Source organism: Canis lupus, chromosome X, assembly GCF_011100685.1.
Source record: "Canis lupus familiaris isolate Mischka breed German Shepherd chromosome X, alternate assembly UU_Cfam_GSD_1.0, whole genome shotgun sequence".
NCBI lineage: Eukaryota > Metazoa > Chordata > Mammalia > Carnivora > Canidae > Canis > Canis lupus.
In genome coordinates this window covers 68,305,407-68,325,767 of record NC_049260.1, presented here as the reverse complement: position 1 = coordinate 68,325,767, position 20,361 = coordinate 68,305,407, and the positions used below count along the sequence as shown (strand labels likewise).

The window sequence follows — 20,361 nt, the reverse complement described above, 5'->3', positions numbered from 1 at the left end:
GCCAATGGAACGCTGGGACACCTGTACCCCGATGTTTCTAACAGCAATGTCCACAATAGCCAAACTGTGGAAGGAGACTCGGTGTCCATCGAAAGATGAATGGATAAAGAAGATGTGGTTTATGTATACAATGGAATATTACTCAGCCATTAGAAATGACAAATACCCACCATTTGCTTCAACGTGGATGGAACTGGAGGGTATTATGCTGAGTGAAATAAGTCAATCGGAGAAGGACAAACATTATATGGTCTCATTCATTTGGAGAATATAAAAAATAGTGAAAGGGAATAAAGGGGAAAGGAGAAAAATGAGTGGGAAATATCAGAAAGGGAGACAGAACATGAGAGACTGCTAACTCTGGGAAACTAACTAGGGGTGGTGGAAGGGGAGGGGGCGGGGAGTGGGGGTGACTGGGTGATGGGCACTAAGGTGGGCACTTGAGGGGATGAGCACTGGGTGTTATTCTGTATGCTGGCAAATTGAACACCAATAAAAAATATATTTATTTTTAAAAAAAAACAAGTGATGCTAGGAAAACTGGAAAGCTACATGCAAAAGAATGAAACAAGGCAGGAAACCACAAATGTTGGAGAGGATGCGGAGAAAAGGGAACCCTCTTACACTGTTGGTGGGAATGTGAAACGGTGCAGCCACTCTGGAAAACTGTGTGGAGGTTCCTCAAAGAGTTGAAAATAGACCTGCCCTACGAGTGAGCAATTGCACTGCTGGGGATTTACCCCAAAGAGACAGATGCAATGAAACGCCGGGACACCTGCACCCCGATGTTTCTAGCAGCAATGTCCATAATAGCCAAACTGTGGAAGGAGCCTTGGTGTCCATAGAAAGATGAATGTCTAAGGAAGATATGGTATATGTATATAATGGAATATTACTCAGCCATTAGAAATGACAAATACCCACCCTTTGCATCGACGTGGATGGAACTGTAGAGTATTATGCTGAGTGAAATAAGTCAATTGGAGAAGGACAAACAATATATGGTCTCATTTATTTGGGGAATATAAATAATAGTGAAAGGGAATAGAAGGGAAGGGAGAAGAAATGGGTAGGAAATATCAGAAAGGGAGACAGAACATGAAGACTCCTGTCTTCATAGGGCGGGGAGTGGGGGTGACTGAGTGACGGGCACTGAGGTGGGCACTTGATGGGATGAGCACTGGGTGTTATTCTATGTTGGCAAATTGAACACCAATAAAAAATAAATTTATAAAAAAATAAATAAATTCAATTTGCCAGCATATAGTATAGCACCAATTGTTTTTAAAAATTGTTTAATGATGGTTCCTTACAGAGTTCAAAGAAATGTTTGAGAATACTACTTTCTTTTTTTAAAGATTTTATTTATTTATTTATTTGACACAGAGACAGAGAGCATGGCAGGGGGAGTGGGAGAAACAGGCTTCCTGCTGAGCAGGTAGCCCCACAAGGGGCTGGATCCCAGGACTCCAGGATCATGACCTGAGCTGAAGGCAGGTGCTTAACTGAGGCACCCAGGTGCCCTGAGAATACTACTTTTTATACAAGTGAGGCCCTGACACTCTGAATCTGAGGTCACAGTTTGTATCAATATGATAAATATTTACTATTTTATTATATGGGTTGTATATATGAAGTAAAAAATTTAATAAGCCAATATGTTAAAGAATTCTAAATCTATATGTGTGCTTTGCAAGATGGCAGTGTAAAAGAGTAAGTCTGTAAAAATTTTAACATACTATGATCAGCATAACATATTATGTAAATGAATTATTTTTTAGCCCTAACCCAGTAAAAGCCTTCCTGTTGGTACATATGGTACAAATTTAGCTATTTGTGATATTTTTGATTAAGAGAATGATGTCTTACTGAAAATTGGACTTCACGTTTTAAGCTTGAGATGTTCTCATTTATACTGTATTTCAGAAAATAGAGTACCTTTTGATTTTTGAAATAGAAAATGTTTTTAAATTCTCATATTCTTAACCTAAAAATTACCAATGATTTTACAAACTTTCATGCCTTGGTCACTATTGACTTACCCTAAACATTTTAATAATGAGGCTAAACTAGACTATTGGATTTCCACTTATAATATCAGCTGCAACAACACATACATTTAACAGGTATATGTAATTCATGTTTGAAAACTTGCTTTGAAAAAAAAAGAAAAGTTCCTTTGACTTCAGAAATGAAAGCAATTATAACTACATATTAAAATGATACAACAATGTTCATGTTTGATTAATAATTGAAGGGGAAAAAGTGTTTCTTCTTTTCTTCTTCCTAATCCATTTCTTGAAATGACCAGTTTCCTTCCTATCGATAAATATAGCTTTATGGCAGCTTCACCACCACAACACATGCACCAGCTCTTCCAATGTTGATGGGAACTTCCTAACACAGAAAACAAAAACAAGGAAAGAAATACTGTCTTAATGAACTCTATCTTCAGCATAAGATATATAATATACCATGTTGGAGTTAAATAACTAAGGCTATCCGGGTCCAACCTTCACCTGTTATAAAGATGGAAAATGCAGCCTGGATAATTGTCCAGTGTGGTGGAAAGAACATATTATTTAAATCATGTAGAGCTGAGTCTGAAAAACAGATGATTTTGGTCAATGATTTTCTCATTTGAAAAATTACAGGTAATAATACTCAACCTTCAAGATTTTTGTTAGGATGAACTGAGATAATGAATAAAAATAATTTGGCAGATAGTGGTTATAATTCTATTATTTATTAGTTCTCTTTCACTCTTTCCAAGGTCACACAATGAAACAGTGAAAAGTCAGGAATAGAATCTAGGTCTTTTAGCTACTGGTCTGGATTTTCAGAAAAGTAAATTCCTCAAGCTTAGACTTTTTGATTTTTGTATTTGGCTTAACAACTCCTTGTTGGCTAAAAATTTTTCTTCCATTTCTTGCTGGTGCTAAGCATTGATAAAATAAGGAGTTACCTACATGGCAGAATTTGAGTGTTTCTAAGGGTCTTAATGAATCAAATTGTTGGAGGAAAGAGATAGAAAGCCATTTTCAGCTGTCATATTAACATATTTATTTAGAACAGTAACCAACTTACTGTGTAGAATATAGAGCAGTATGAAGGCTCTCAGTATCATAAGGGAAGGTGGAGTTAGATACAAAATACAATGTTTGCATGTTTGTGGAAATGATGAAGAGTTAATCATACTTTATTTTTTATTGAGCTATCATTTAATTAACAGAACGCTATTAGATATTTTGGAATAAATCCAGATTTACCACTAGAAAAAATATCAAAAGCATCACTTTTGCCTTTAGCATCTTTAGGATGTCCTTTCAGAATTTCTTCTTGTACTCTACTTAGAATTTCTTCTGTTAGATGCCCAGCATTCTTGAGAGGGTTTAATTCCAGTCTATCATTGTTCACTAAATTCCTTGAGTGACTGGTTAAGAATCTAGAGTGTTGCAATTTTAAAAATATAAAAAAGGGACTGAAAAAATTTCCCCTGGGGCAACAACCAATAAGAAGGGGCAGATATTTGTTGATAAGGACATTGCTTTTTGGTTCTCAAGTCATAATACATCCTTAGAAAGTTGGCCAGAGAGAAACATTTACATTATTGAATCAGATTCACTATACTATGAAAGGAATGAGTCCATAAATTCAGGACAATGTTCTGTTACCTAAGTACTAATGGATCCTGCCAATGACAAATTAGATCAACTAATTCGTACTTCAGTATGGTATAGATAAGGAAAATACTGCAAACTTAACTAAAATATTGGGCCCTAGAGAAGAGAATGAAATTAATTCAGGACAAATATTGTAAGGACTTTTATTAAAACCTGAAATGTACTAATTTCAATACTTTCAATAACAGTACCTCTTTCCATTCATCGTTCTGTACATCATATGACTCAACAGTGTTCAAATAAGTATGTCCATCATATCCTCCAACCACATAGAGTTTGTCTCCAAGGGAACATACAGCAACAGCATCTCGAGGAACACTCAGAGGTGCCACAGTTGACCATGAATTATTTTTTGGATCATACCTTAAGAAGTTTAGGAAGACAATTAAAAGAAGTCCAAAAGTGTTAAAATAATAGGTATTAATAAAATATAAACTTATCCAAATGTGAAGAATTAAAAACACCTTATCAATATCAAGTTTAGTGTGACTAATAAATGTTAAAAACAAGTACATGACAAAATTCTTCTCAACCACATCATTCAAAGCATATCAAAAATTTGAGGATATTTCACATATTAGCATCTTAACATTATGAGAAAAATGCCCCCTCTCTCATTTCGTATGCTGGTTGGAGATCTTAAGTTTTCTTTTATTCTTATCAAAAGTTTTATGCAAGATGCCTTGTCTTATTCATGTGAGAGCACATATTTCAAGTAAATCTGAATATAATTGCCTTCTTATTTTGTAGAATATAGTACCCTGGTTTTACTATTATTTGTGATTAGAATGACCATAATCTTATCCTTTCTCCCCATGAGTATTGCAATTTATCTTCACAAGAGAACTTTTTTTTTCCATTTCATCTGACGTTAACTCCTTATTTCCATATCTTTTCTGTAAGCAAAATGAAAGAGAATTCATTAAGTAATAAAATCTTCTCCAGGAATTTTTTTCCTAAAATTTGAAGCTTTTAAAAAAGGCATAACACTAAAATCTAAAAGAGGTGGACAATAAAAGAAAACTAATCTAATTATACATGGATATGTTTTCTGATTTTATTTTGGCCTATTTGTAAAACCCAATGAAAAACGTTTATTTTACAGAGAAGATTTTTATTTATTACCTATTACTAATTTTCCTATATTTTATTACATCTCTTATTCCTGTTTTCATCTCTTTAGTTATATTCTAAATTATCTGATCTCAGCTTCCATTTGAACATGGACTTACATCCAGTAATATTTTTAATAATATCTGAAATCAGCGATAATTAAAATAACCTCAATGTCCGATACATATTGTTGATTGTCATACAGCATATCATCTTCAATTCTGCTGGTATAATAAAACCCAGAACCAGAAAACCCAGGACCAAAAAATCCATAACTGCATGCTTAGTTAAGCTGAATTTTCAAAATATTTGGTATTGTTAATTGATGCTGCCCTTGACTAACAGATTACACACATAAATTAATGGTGAACAGAAGAATTTCTTTATAGATTTGTATCCAAACCTAACTTTCCTGTATGTGCATGATAATTAAGGTTCAAAATCTGTCTAGGGCAGCCCCCGTGGCCCAGCGGTTTAGCGCCACCTTCAGCCTGGGGTGTGGTCCTGGAGACCCCGAGTCTTACTTTGGGCTCCTGCATGGAGCCTGCTTCTCCCTCTGCCTGTGTTTTTGCCTGTCCCTCGCTGTCTGTGTCTGTCATGAATAAATAAATAAAATATTTTTTAAAAAAAGCTGTCTAATGTTACTATTATCTGGCTACTATTTCATTAATGAGAGGTATTTGGGTAACACTGAATCTTTTGAAGAAAAAAGTGGCAATATTGCAGAGGAGGGGCAAGATGGCAGAAGAGTAGGGTCTCCAAATCACCTGTCCCCACCAAATTACCTAGATAACCTTCAAATTATCCTGAAAATCTACGAATTCGGCCTGAGATTTAAAGAAAGAACAGCTGGAATGCTACAGAGAGAAGAGTTTGTGCTTCTATCAAGGTAGGAAGACGGGGAAAAAGAAATAAAGAAACAAAAGGCATTCAAGGGGGAGGGGCCCCGTGAGGAGCCGGGCTAAGGCCGGGTCGAGTGTCCCCAGGACAGGAGAGCCCCGTCCCGGAGAAGCAGGAGCTGCACCAACCTTCCCGGGAGGAAAGGAGCTTGCAGAGAGTTAGAGCAGGATCCCAGGAGGGCGGGGATGCCCTCGGGCTCCCTGGGACACTAACAGAGCAACTGCGCACCAGGGAGAGTGCACCGAGCTACCTAAAGGGCTGCAGCGCACACAGCTGGACCCGGGAGCAGCTCGGAGGGGCTGCGGGGGAGGCTCCGGAGGGGGCTGCGCCACCGGGAGTGCAAATCCACCAGCGCAGGCCCAGGAGCACAGGGCGCCGGGGACACAGCCCAGGATCCGGCCTCCCCCTGGGACAGGCAGTGGCCGGGAGGGCCCAGGACCACAAGGGCGCTCCTGCCCCAAGCTGAGCAGATCAGAGGCCCTGCCCCCGGAGCATCCAGGCTCCTGCAGAGAGAGAGCTCTGTAGTTACTGCAGGAGCTGACTCCAGGGCTCCAGAGCTGTCCTCCGCCAATGTGGTTGTTCCTCATGAGGCCTCACAGGGTAAACAACCCCCACTGAGCCCTGCACCAGGAAGGGGGCAGAGCAGCTACCCAAGCGCTAACACCTGCAAATAAGCACAACAGGCCCTTCGCCCAGAAGACCAGCTAGACGGACAAGTTCCAGGGGAGATCAAGGGACTTAAAATATACAGAATCAGAAGATACCCCCTGTGTTTTTTTTTCTTTTTGATTTGTTTGCTTCCCCCACCCTTTTTTCCCTTTCTTTCTTTTTCTTTCTCTTTTTCTCTTTTTTCTTCCTTTTAATATTTTCTTTTTCTCTTTTCTTTCCTTCTTTCTCTCCTTTCTTTTTCTCCTTTTCCCAATACAAATTGTTTTGGCCACACTGCACTGAGCAAAATGACTAGAAGGAAAACCTCACCTCAAAAGAAAATCAGAAACAGTCCTCTCTCCCACAGAGTTACAAAATCTGGATTGCAATTCAGTGTCAGAAAGCCAATTCAGAAGCACTATTATAAAGCTACTGGTGGCTCTAGAAAAAAGCATAAAGGACTCAAGAGACTTCATGACTGTAGAATTTAGATCCAATGAGGCAGAAATTAAAAATCAATTGAATGAGGTACAATCCAAACTAGAAGTCCTAACAACGAGGGTTAACGAGGTGGAAGAAGAGTAAGTGACATAGAAGACAAGTTGATGACAAAGAGGGAAACTGAGGAAAAAAGAGACAAACAATTAAAAGACCATGAAGATAGATTAAGGCAAATAAACGACGGCCTGAGGAAGAAAAACCTACGTTTAATTGGGGTTCCTGAGGGCGCCGAAAGGGACAGAGGGCCAGAATATGTATTTGAACAAATCCTAGATGAAAACTTTCCTAATCAGGGAAGGGAAACAGGCATTCAGATCCAGGAAATAAAGAGATCCCCCCCCCAAATCATTAAAAACCGTTCAACACCTCGACATTAATAGTTAAGCTTGCAAATTTCAACAATAAAGAGAAGATCCTTAAAGCAGCAAGAGACAATAAATCCCTGACTTTTATGGGGAGGAGTATTAGGGTAACAGCAGACCTCTCCACAGAGACCTGGCAGGCCAGAAAGGGCTGGCAAGATATATTCAGGGTCCTAAATGAGAAGAATATGCAACCAAGAATACTTTACCAGCTAGGCTATAATTCAGAATGGAAGGAGAGATAAAGAGCTTCCAAGACAGGCAGGACCTGAAAGAATATGTGACCTCCAAACCAGCTCTGCAAGAAATTTTAAGGGGGACTCTTAAAATTCCCCTTTAGGAAGAAGAACAATCCACAAAAACAAGGACTGAATAGATATCATGGTGACACTAAACTCATATCTGTCTATAGTAACTCTGAACGTGAATGGGCTTAATGACCCCATCAAAAGGCGCAGGGTTTCAGACTGGATAAAAAAGCAGGACCCATCTATTTGCTGTCTACAAGAGACTCATTTTAGACAGAAGGACACCTACAGCCTGAAAATAAAAGGTTGGAGAACTATTTACAATTCAAATGGTCCTCAAAAGAAAGCAGGGGTAGCCATCCTTATATCAGATAAACTAAAATTTACCCCAAAGATTGTAGTGAGAGATGAAGAGGGACACTATATCATAAAGGATCTATCCAACAAGAGGACTTAACAATCCTCAATATATATGCCCCGAATGTGGGAGCTGCTAAATATATCAATCAATTAATAACCAAAGTGAAGAAATACTTAGATAATAATACACTTATAGTTGGTGACTTCAATCTAGCGCTTTCTATACTCGATAGGTCTTCTAAACACAACATCTCCAAAGAAACGAGAGCTTTAAATGATACCCTGAACCAGATGGATTTCACAGATATCTACAGAACTTTACATCCAAACTCAACTGAATACACATTCTTCTCAAGTGCACATGGAACTTTCTCCAGAATAGACCACATACTGGGTCACAAATCGGGTCTTAACTGATACCAAAAGATTGGGATTGTCGCCTGCATATTCTCAGACCATAATGCCTTGAAATTAGAACTAAATCACCACAAGAAGTTTGGAAGGACCTCAAACATGTGGAGGTTAAGGACCATTCTGTTAAAAGATGAAAGGGTCAACCATGAAATTAAGAAAGAATTAAAAAGATTCATGGAAACTAATGAGAATGAAGATACAACCGTTCAAAATCTTTGGGATGCAGCAAAAGCAGTCCTAAGGGGGAAATACATCACAATACAAGCAGCCATTCAAAAACTGGAAAGAACTCAAATACAAAAGCTAACCTTACACCTAAAGGAGCTAGAGAAAAAACAGCAAATAGATTCTACACCCAGCAGAAGAAGAGAGTTAATAAAGATTCGAGCAGAACTCAACGAAATCGAGACCAGAAGAACTGTGGAACAGATCAACAGAACCAGGAGTTGGTTCTTTGAAAGAATTAATAAGATAGATAAACCATTAGCCAGCCTTATTAAAGAAGAGAGAGAAGACTCAAATTAATAAAATCATGAATGAGAAAGGAGAGATCACTGCCAACACCAAGGAAATGCAAACGATTTTAAAAACATATGAACAGCTATACGCCAATAAATTAGGCACTCTAGAAGAAATGGACGCATTCCTGGAAAGCCACAAATTACCAAAACTGGAACAGGAAGAAATAGAAAACCTGAACAGGCCAATAACCAGGGAGGAAATTGAAGCAGTCATCAAAAACCTCCCAAGACACAAGAGTCCAGGGCCAGATGGCTTCCCAGGGGAATTCTATCAAACGTTTAAAGAAGAAATCATACCTATTCTCCTGAAGCTGTTTGGAAAGATAGAAAGAGATGGAGTACTTCCAAATTAGTTCTATGAGGCCAGCCTCACCATAATTCTAAAACCAGACAAAGACCCCACCAAAAAGGAGAATTACAGACCAATATCCCTGATGAACATGGATGCAAAAATTCTCAACAAGATACTAGCCAGTAAGATCCAACAGTACATTAAGAAAATTATTCACCATGACCAAGTAGGATTTAACCCCGGGACACAAGGCTTGTTCAACACTCGTAAAACAATCAATGTGATTCATCGTATCAGCAAGAGAAAAACCAAGAACTATATGATCCTCTCATTAGATGCAGAGAAAGCATTTGACAAAATACAGCATCCATTACTGATCAAAACTCTTCAGAGTGTATGGATAGAGGGAACATTCCTCAACATCTTGAAAGCCATCTATGAAAAGCCACAGCAAATATCATTCTCAATGGGGAAGCACTGGGAGCCTTTCCCCTAAGATCAGGAACAAGACAGGGATGTCCACTCTCACCACTACTATTCAACATAGTATTGGAAGTCCTAGCCTCAGCAATCAAACAAAAAGACATTAAAGGCATTCAAATTGGCAAAGAATAAAACTCTCCCTCTTCGCCGATGACATGATACACTACATGGAAAACACAAAAGCCTCCACTCCAAGATTGCTAGAACTCATACAGCAATTTTGTCACGTGGCAGGATACAAAATCAATGCCCAGAAATCAGTGGCATTTCTATACACTAACAATGAGACTGAAGAAAGAGAAATTAAGGAGTCAATCCCATTGACAATTGCACCCAAAAGCAGAAGATACCTAGGAATAAACCTAACCAAAGAAGTAAAGGATCTATACCCTAAAAGCTATAGAACACTTGTGAAAGAAATGGAGGAAGACACAAAGAGATGGAAAAATATTCCATGCTCATGGATTGGCAGAATTAATATTGTGAAAATGTCAATGTTACCCAGGGCAATTTACATGTTTAATGCAATCCCTATCAAAATATCATGGACTTTCTTCAGAGAGTTAGAACAAATTATCTGAAGATTTGTGTGGAATCAGAAAAGACCTCGAATAGCCAGGGGAATTTTAAAAAAGAAAACCATAGCTGGGGGCATCACAAGAGATTTCAGGTTGTACTACAAAGCTGTGGTCATCAAGACAGTGTGGTACTGGCACAAAAACAGACACATAGATCAATGGAACATAATGGAGAACCCAGAAGTGAGGGATCCCTGGGTGGCGCAGTGGTTTGGCGCCTGCCTTTGGCCCAGGGCGCGATCCTGGTAGACCCGGGATCGAGTCCCACGTCGGGCTCCCGGTGCATGGAGCCTGCTTCTTCCTCTGCCTGTGTCTCTGAACCTCTCTCTCTCTCTGTGACTATCATAAATAAATAAAAATTAAAAAAAAAAGAGAGAACCCAGAAGTGGACCCTCAACTTTATGGTCAACTAATATTCGATAAGGAGGAAAGACTATCCATTGGAAGAAAGACAGTCTCTGCAATAAATGGTGCTGGGAAAATTGGACATCAACATGCAGAAGAATGAAACTAAACCACTCTCTTTCACCATACACAAAGATAAACTCAAAATGGATGAAAGATCTAAATGTGAGACAAGATTCCATCAAAATCCTAGAGGAGAACAAAGGCAACACCCTTTTTGATCTCAGCCACAGTAACTTCTTGCAAGATACATCCACCAAGGCAAAAGAAACAAAAGCAAAAATGAACTATTGGGACTTCATCAAGATAAGAAACTTTTCCACGGCAAAAGGATGCAGTCAAGAAACCTAAAAGACAACCTACAGAATGGGAGAAGATATTTGCAAATCACGTATCAGATAAAGGGCTAGTTTCCAAGATCTATAAAGAACTTATTAATCTTAACACCAAAGAAACAAACAATTCAATCCTGAAATGGGCAAAAGACATGAACAGAAATCTCACAGAGGAAGACATCGACATGGCCAACATGCACATGAGAAAATGCTCTGCAACACTTGCCATCAGGGAAATACAAATCAAAACCACAATGAGATACCACCTCACACCAGTGAGAATGGGGAAAATTAACAAGACAGGAAACCACAAATGTTGGAGAGGATTCAGAGTAAAGGGAACCCTCTTACACTGTTGGTGGGAATGTGAACTGGTGCAGCCACTCTGGAAAACTGTGTGGAGGTTCCTCAAAGAGTTAAAAATAGACCTGCCTTACGACCCAGCTATTGCACTGTTGGGGATTTACCCCAAAGATACAGATGCAATGAAACGCTGGGACACTTGCCCCCCAATGTTTATAGCAGCAATGTCCACAATAGCCACTGTGGAAAGAGCCTCGGTGTCCTTCGAAAGATGAATGGATAAAGAAGATGTGGCTTATGTATACAATGGAATATTACTCAGCCATTAGAAACGACAAATACCCACCATTTGCTTCAACATGGATGGAACTGGAGGGTATTATGCTGAGTGAAGTAAGTCAATCGAAGTACAAACATTATATGTTCTCATTCATTTGGGGAATATAAATAATAGTGAAAGGGAATATAAGGGAAGGGAGAAGAAATGATGGGAAATATCAGAAAGGGAGACAGAACATGAAAGACTCCTAACTCTGGGAAACGAACTAGGGGTGGTGGAAGGGGAGGAGGACGGGGGTGGGGGTGAATGGGTGACGGGCACTGAGGGAGGCACTTGACGGGATGAGCACTGGGTGTTATTCTGTATGTTGGTAAATTCAACACCAATAAAAAATAAATTTATTAAAAAAAAGTGGCTATATCTATCTGTGTACTATCTGTTAAGACACACAGCGGAAGTTATTAAAGAAAAAGTTAATTATATAGTTAACTTTAGTTAGTATAATAATATAGTCTGCTCCAGGACAGAGGCATAGGCAGAGGGAGTAGCAGGCTCCATGTATGGAGCCCGATGTGGGACTTGATCCTGGAACCCCAGGATCACACCCTGAGCTGAAGGCAGGTGCTTAACCACTGGGCCACCCAGGCAACCGTGAAATTTTATATTTTTCTACTTGCACGTGTAAGTGTCTGTTTAAAATAGTATTACCAACATAAAGTATAACACCCACTATATGTTGGCAAATCAAACTCCAATAAAAAATATATACAAAAAATTTTTATAGAGCTATCCACCCCCCAAAATTTATAAGCTCTGCTAACCAATACAGGAAATTCAGCAATAAATCAATGAATGAATGAATGAATGAATGAATAAATAAATAAATAAATAAATAGTATTGACACTTTAAGAAATGAGGATTATATGATTTCCCTAGAATATGAACTTTTGATTGACTTTCTACTAACAAGACAATTTTACAACTCTGTATGTGTCAACTTGTAGAAAACTGAGTTTTCTTGTACAAAGGAATTTTGCGTAATAGAGATAGAATGAATTTCTACCATGTAGAAATGGCCCCAAGGATTAAATTTTACTCTCTAGGGATACCTGGGTGGCTCAGTGGTTGAGCATCTGCCTTTGGCCCAGGGAGTGATCCTGGGTTCCTGGAATCCAGTCTCATCAGGATCCCTGCAGGGAGCCTGCTTCTCCTTTTGCCTGTGTCTCTGCCTCTCTCTCTCTCTCTCTCTCTCTGTCTCTTATGAATAAATAAATAAAATCTTTAAAAATAAATAAATAATTTTTACTCTCTATAAGATATTAACTACTTTTGCATCTATTAACATTTTTTCTGGTATTCCTAATTGTATGTCTTTTCCTGAAAGACTCCTTTGAACTAGTTTTAACATTGTAAGAGTTACCACATTAATTAATGAATCATAAAATCCTTGACCCATGTTAATTTTATATTTGTGTGAAAATCATAATTATATTTTTTTGAAAATTATACTTTAACATTAGCCATTTTCTTAATGTCTTTTCAAGGAAAATGCTAAAAAGGAGGATAATAATTATAGACAATATTAATCATTGGAAAAATAATACAAACAAAAAACAATATCATCAACCAACTTCTACTGAGTACTTAACAGGTGAGAGGCAATGTATAAGTTCTTTATCATTTATTATATTGTACTCTGAGATTGATACTATGATTATTCCTTTATTTTCACATGAGGAAACTGTCATTTATGGATGTGAAATAACTGTGTTGAGGTCACATAACTTGTAAATAGTAAAACTGATGAGCATTAAGGAGGGCACTTGGTGAGATGAACACTGATGTTATACTATATGTTGGCAAATTGAATTTAAAATATTTTAAAAACTGGGATTTTTAACTGAGATTTGTCTGTTTCTGAGACCAATACTTTTTACTAGTATGCTACATATTTTTAGTACATGTTAATTGTTCTTTTTTCCATTTTTAAAAAAAAATTATCTGAATTTTGAAATAACCAGTAAACTTGGAAAAGTAATTATGTCAATAAATAATGTTAAACATTTAATTATTAGGATATGACTGTACATATTTAATTTTTTAGTCTGCACTATGAACTTTCTATATCAAAAATGTGAAATTTTATATATTTTTAAAATATTTTATTTATTTATTCATGAGAGACACAGAGAGAGAAAGGCAGAGACATAGGCAGAGGGAGAAGTAGGCTCCATGCAGGGACCCCAATGTGGGACTTGATCCTAGGACTCCAGGATCACACTGTGAGCTGAAGGCAGGCACTTAACCACTGAGCCACCCAGGCATCCCAGAAGTTTTATATTTTTCTACTTGCATGTGTAAATGCCTATTTAAAATATTATTGCCAGGCAGCCTGGGTGGCTCAGTGGTTTAGTGTCACCTTCAGTCCAGGGCGTGATCCTGGAAACCAGGGATCGAGTCCCACATCCGGCTCCCTGCATGGAGCCTGCTTCTCCCTCTGCCTGTGTCTCTGCCTCTCTCTCTCTCTGAATAAATAAAAATAATAATAATAAAAGGCATACCTTGGTAGAGAATTTTAAAAAAAGAAAGCAATCCAACTGTATGCTGTCTACAAGAGACTCATTTTAGATTTAAGGAAGCACATAGGTCAAATATGAAAGAATGGGGGAAAAAATCCAGGCAAATGGTAACCAAAAGACAGCAAGGATGAATATACTAATATTATACAAAATAGAATTTAAGACAAATGCTATTATAAGAGACATGAAACACATTATATAATGATAAATGATCAATTCAAAAAGAACATATAAAAATTATAAACATAAAGGGAGCAAACACCAAATCTCCTAAATATATGAAGGAAATTGACAGAATTAGAGGGAGAAATAGTTCTACAGTAATAGGGGAATTCAATTCTTTACTTTTCATAATGGATTGAATAACCAGATACAAGATAAATAAATACATAGAAGACTTGAACATTGGGGCGCTTGGATGGCTGGCTCAGTTCCGCAGCTGCCTTCAGCTCAGGTCATGATCCTGGGGTCCTGGGACCGATGCCCACATCAGGCTCCCTGCTCAGTCTGGAGCACAGAAAGAAACACCACAGTTTACAAAGGCTGATGATCTTGGGGATGCTCTCTGAGTCAAGGGACTTGTTTGCTGCCTTAGTGAGCCCTGGGTCCAGAAGCCCATAAGAACAATGATCATGCCAGTGCAAAGAAAAAAAATAAGCATATAAATGGCAAAGTTTTTTTTTTTCTAACTTTCTTTTTTTTTATTTTTTTCCCTCTTTCCTTCCTTACATGTTTTTTTCTTTTCTTTCTTTAAAAGCTTCGTTTTAGAAGAGCAACTATAGGGCGGCCCGGGTGGCTCAGTGGTTTAGCGCCGCCTTCCGCCCAGGGCCTGATCCTGGAGACCCGGGATCCAGTCCTACATTGGGGTCCCTGCATGGAGCCTGCTTTTCCCTCTGCCTTTCTCTCTCTGTGTGTATCTCATGAATAAATAAATACATCTTTAAAAAAATAAAATATGTCTCTTTGGCATATTGATTATAAAAAAAGAAAGAGCAACTATAGTGGAAGGGGAGGTGGGCGGGGAGATGGGGTAACTAGGTAATGGGCACTGAGGGATGCACTTGACAGGATGAGTACTGGGTGTTACACTATATGTTGGCAAATCGAACTCCAATAAAAAAATATACAAAAAAAAAAAAAAAAAAAGAAGAGCAACTAGCACACAAATCAACCAGCCCTAGAATTCCACCAGATGGCTAGGGGAGCTGCTGAAATGCTCTCTGAGTGGGAGGGGCTGACAGACATAATCTATGCTCCCCTCTTCACCTTGAAAGCATAGACCAATGCACAGTCTGTGCATTGTAACTGGCCTGCAGCATTGGGTCCATAGCTCACACCAGCAACAATGGTCCCACTAAGGAGGCCACATGGTGGTATACACCAGGATACCCTGGTTAGTACTAACTTCAGCCCTAGCCTTTGTGACAATGTGACAAAGGTGAAAAGCAACCTGGAAAACTCCAGGACCATATCACTTCAGCTTCATTCAGTTGGCTTGCTAGGATACCTCTGGTGCACAGTGCCCCTGTGCTGAGTACCCTGGGACATCTCAGTTTGCACCCAATTCACCTTCAGTTGTATTTTCAGGGTACATTTTGTGTGAAGGACCAGGGGCCACTGCACTCATTTTAGCTTTCTCTGCCCTTCCATGGTACCCCCTGCATGGAGTCACCAGGACCTTCCAGCATGTCCCTTGCCTTGGCTCTAGGTGCCCCTTCAGTAGACTGTTTCTATGGAGAGTCCTGAAACACCCTGTTTTGCAACCATTTCAGCTTCAGCTATCCTGCAGTTTCCCTCTGTGCACAGAGCCAGGGTACCCTCAGACTGCATCCCTTTAGTTTTAACTACCCTGCCAGGGCACCCTTTGTGCAGAGAGGTCAGGATGATCTTTTCCCATACACCACCTGAGCTATGCCAAAGTACACCCTGCACAGAGTGCCCTGGGCCACCCTTGCACAAATTCCAGATTAAGCCGTAATTCCAGGGTGCCCGAACACATAGAACCCTGGGACATCCCAGCCTGCATATAGTTTAGCTTTACTTGTCCTGAAAGGGCACTTGCTGTGTGGAAACCCTCTGTACCCACAGCTGATGCCAGACACAGTCCCAGCCAATCACCAAAAGTCACCATGCACACGCAATCTACATAGTGGATAACGATAAACAAGATCATCCCTTCAAGTTTAGGAGAGATAGCTGTTCTACCTAATCCATAGAAACAAATGGAGAAAGGCAAGCAAAATGGGAAGACAGAGCAATATTCTCCCAAAGAAAGAACAAGACAAACTTTTGAGAAAGAATTAAATTACCTGGAGATAAGTGATATATCTTATACAGAATTTAAAGTAATGATCATAAAGTAACTCATTGGTCTGGAGAGAAGAGTGGAAGAATTCGGTGAGATATTCAATAAAGAGATAGAAAAATATAAAAAAGAACCAGATTTGAATAATATAATAACTGAAATAAAAATGCATTAGAGGGAATCAGCAGTAGACTAGCAGATGCAAAAGAACATATAACTATATTAAGAGACAGAATAATGGAAGGCTCTCAGCCTGAACAATGACAAAGAAAAACCAATTTTCAAAAATAAGCATAAGTTAAAGGATCCCCTGGTCAACATCAAGCAAACAAATATTCACATAATAAAGATTTCAGGTTTTTTTCCTACTGATACCGCTGAATAAGCATCATTAAAATCTCCCTTCCCACCATCATCATGCCTAGGTCAGAGACTCTCAAAGAACCTGAACAGTTGTGGAAGCTCTTCTTTGGACGTTTGAGCTTTGAAATAACTGAGAAAAGTCTGAGGAGCTATTTTGAGCAATGGGGAATGCTTATGGACTGTGTGGTAATGAGAGATTCAAAACCCAAGTGTTTCAGAGGCTTTGAGTTTGTGACATATGCCACTGTGGAGGAAGTCGATGCAGCCATGAATGCAAGGCCACATGAGGTGGATGGAAGAGTTGTGGAACCAAAGAGGGTTGTCCTCAAGAGAAGATTCTCAAGACCTGGTTCCCATTTAACTGTGAAAAAGATTTCTGTTGGTGGCATTACAGAAGACACTGAAAAACATCATCTAAGAGATTATTTTGAACAGTGGGAAAATGGAAATGATTGCAATCCTAACTGACCAAGGCACAGACAGAAAGAAAGGCTTTGCTTTTGTAACATTTGATGATCATGAGTCTGTAGACAAGATTGTCATTCAAACATACCATAATGTGAATGGCCACAACTGTGAAGTAAGGAAAACCCTATCAAAACAAAAGATGAATAGTGTTGCATCCAGCCAAAGAGGTCGAAGTGGCTCTGGAAACTTCGATGGTGGTCATGGAGGGGGTTCTGTTGGGAATGGCAACTTTAGTTGTGGAGATAACTTCAGTGGGAGAGATGGCTTTTGGTGGCAGTAAAGGTGGTGGTGGATATGGTGGCAGTGGAGATGGTTGTAATAGATTTGGTAATAATGGAAGCAACTTTGGAAGTGGCAGAATCTATGTGATTTTGGCAATTACAACAATCAAATCTCAAATTTTGGACCCTTGAAAGGAAGAAATTTTGGAGGCAAAAGCTCCGGGCCCTATAGTAGTGGAGACCAATACTTTGCCAAACCACAAAACCAAGGTGGCTATGGAAGTTCTAGCAACAGCAGCAGCTAAGGCAGTGGCAGAAGGTTTTAATTACTGCCAGGAAACAAAGCTTAGCAGGAGAGGAGAGCCAGAGAAGTGACAGGGAAGCTCCAGGTTACAACAGATTTGTGAACTCAGACAAGCAGTGTGGTGTCAGGGCCTGGCTGCTACAAAGTAGACATTTGTAAACAATACTCATATTTATGGGCAAAAAAATCTCGAGAGCTGTATTTGTGACTAACTCTGTAGCAGGTTATTTTGTTTCTGTTCTGTGGAAAGTGTAAAGGATTCAACAAAGGGTTTTAACGTAGTCATTTTGTTTGTTTCTTTTTGCATCTATGCTGTTCATCACGAAAGGTAATAGTCTGATTGATCAGGCTGAATAATTGTGTCTTTAAAAAAGAAATAAAGAGGGGATCCCTGGGTGACTCAGTGGTTTGGTGCCTGCCTTTGGCCCAGGGCGTGGTCCTGGAGTCCCGGGATCAAGTCCGGTGTTGGGATCCCAGGGTGGAGCCTGCTTCTCCCTCTGCCTGTGTCTCTGCCTCTCTCTCTGTCTCTGTGTCTGTCAAGAATAAATAAATAACATCTTTTTAAAAAAAGAAATAAAGATTTCAGGGATGCCTGGGTGGCTCAGTGCTTAAGTGTCTGCCTTTGGCTCAGGGTGTGATCCCAGGATCAGGGATCTAATCCCACATCAGGCACCCTGTGAAGAGCCTGCTTCTCCCTCTGACTGTGTCTCTGCCTCTCTCTCTGTGTCTTTCATGCATAAATAAATAAAATATTTTAAAATATATAAATAAATAAAGATTTCAGAAGAATAGACAGAGAAGGAAGTATAAAACTTCTATGAAGAAATATTAGCTGAAATCTTCCCTAATAGAGGGAAGGAAATAAACATTTAGGTAAATGAAGCACAGAGAGTTCCAAACAAGATGAACCTAAAGAAGTCTACAAAGTGACAATAATTAAAATGTGAAAGGTTAATAATGAAGAGAAAAAGTTAAAAGCTGTAAGATGAAAGCAAAATGTTAGATACAAAGGAAAACTTATAAGACTATCAGCTGATTTTTCAGCAGAAACTTTGCAAGCAGGAAGTAAGTGGCATGATGTATGCAAAGTGCTGAAAGAAAAAAAAATGTGACTACAGATACCCTATTCAGCAAGTTTATCTTTCAGATTTGAAAGAGTGATAAAGAGTTTTCAAAGACAATCAGAAATAAGAGTTCATCAATACTAAACCAGCCTTACAACAAATGAAGGGACTTCTATAAATGGAAAAGAAATGGCCATAATTAAATGTAAGAATATTATGAATAAAAGATGATGATGATAAAAGATGACAACATATACATAAAACATGTATGAAGGACTAAAAAAAGAAGAAGAAAGAGGGGAAAAAGTTCTTTTTTTCTCCCTAAAGGATGTGTTTGAACTTAAAAGGCCATCAAATTAATATAGATTGCTATATACCTAGGATGTTATATAAGAACTTCATTGTAACCCAAAATCTATACTATATTCTAAAAAATAAAAGGAAAGCCAATTAAAACACTACAGAATTTTGTCATTCACAAAGAAAGAGACCAAGACAAGAAGAACCAGAGAAGAAATACAGAAACAACCAGAAAACAAATAACAAAATGCCCATAAATATATACTTATTAATATTTTCTTTAAATATAAATGTCCTAAATGCTCCTATCAAAAGCCATAGGATGGCAGAATAATTTTTTAAAAGATTCACTTCTTTGCTGCCTATAAGAGACTCACTTCATACCTAAAGTTAGTTTCAGATTTAAAGTGAAGGGATGGAATAATATTTACCATTCATGTGGAAGTGAGAAAAAAAAAAAAACAGCTGAGGTAGCAACACTATCACAAAAAAGTAGATGGTAAAACAGAGTGTAACAAGAAAAAAAAGAAGGCTATTAATGATAAGAGGATCAATAAAATCAACTGTAAATATCCATGTACCCAACACTGGAGCACCTAAATACATAAGGCAAATATTATGGGGCATAGAGAAATTCATGGTAATACAATAATAGGGAGCTTATCATCCAATTTGCATTAATGGAGAGAATATCCAGACATGAAATCAATAAAGAAACAGTGTCTTTCAATGATACATTAGACAAGATAAACATAACAGATATACACAGAACATTCCATCCAAAAACAACAAAGTACACATTGTTTACAAGTATACTTGGGATTTTCTCCTGAATAGATAACATGCTAGGCCACAAAACAAGCCTCAATAAATTTCAGAAGACTGAATTCATACCATGAATCTTTTCTGACCACAAAATTATGAAACTAGAAATGTTTCAAAAGAAAAAAAAAGTAAAAAAACAAACAAACCCACAAATGCATGGAGGTTAAAAACATGATACGACACAACCAGGGCATCAAGGAAGAAATCAAAGAAGAAATAAAGCAAAAATAAATGGGGACAAATAAAAATAAAAACACAATGTGTTAAAATATTTCAGATGTAGTGAAAGTAGTTCAAAGAGGAAAACATATAGCAATACAGGCCTGCATCAAGAAATAAGAAAATAAACCCTCAAACAATATAACCTTATACCTAAATGAGCTAGAAAAAAACCAATAACAACAAAAAAATTGCAAGTTGAATAAAAGGAAAATAGTAAAGATCAGAGCAGACATAAATGACATAGAGACTGGGAAAAAAAAAAAAAGAAAAGAATGAATGAAAC

General features: G+C 38.3%; 1 protein-coding gene across 3 annotated transcripts in view; it reads right to left on the bottom strand.

Moving 5' to 3' along the window:
• Nucleotides 1-1,407: 1,407 nt before the first annotated feature.
• The window catches only part of KLHL4 (kelch like family member 4), a 161,344-nt gene continuing 142,390 nt past the window's right edge, over nucleotides 1,408-20,361 (bottom strand). For all 3 annotated transcript variants that reach the window (XM_038587824.1, XM_038587825.1, XM_038587826.1), the window contains 2 exons: nucleotides 3,875-4,046; nucleotides 1,408-2,397 (listed from right to left, as the gene is read on the bottom strand). In XM_038587824.1, coding sequence (XP_038443752.1) covers nucleotides 2,338-2,397; nucleotides 3,875-4,046 — 232 coding nt within the window. In that variant the 3' untranslated portion in view covers nucleotides 1,408-2,337. The remainder of the gene's footprint in view (nucleotides 2,398-3,874; nucleotides 4,047-20,361) is intronic.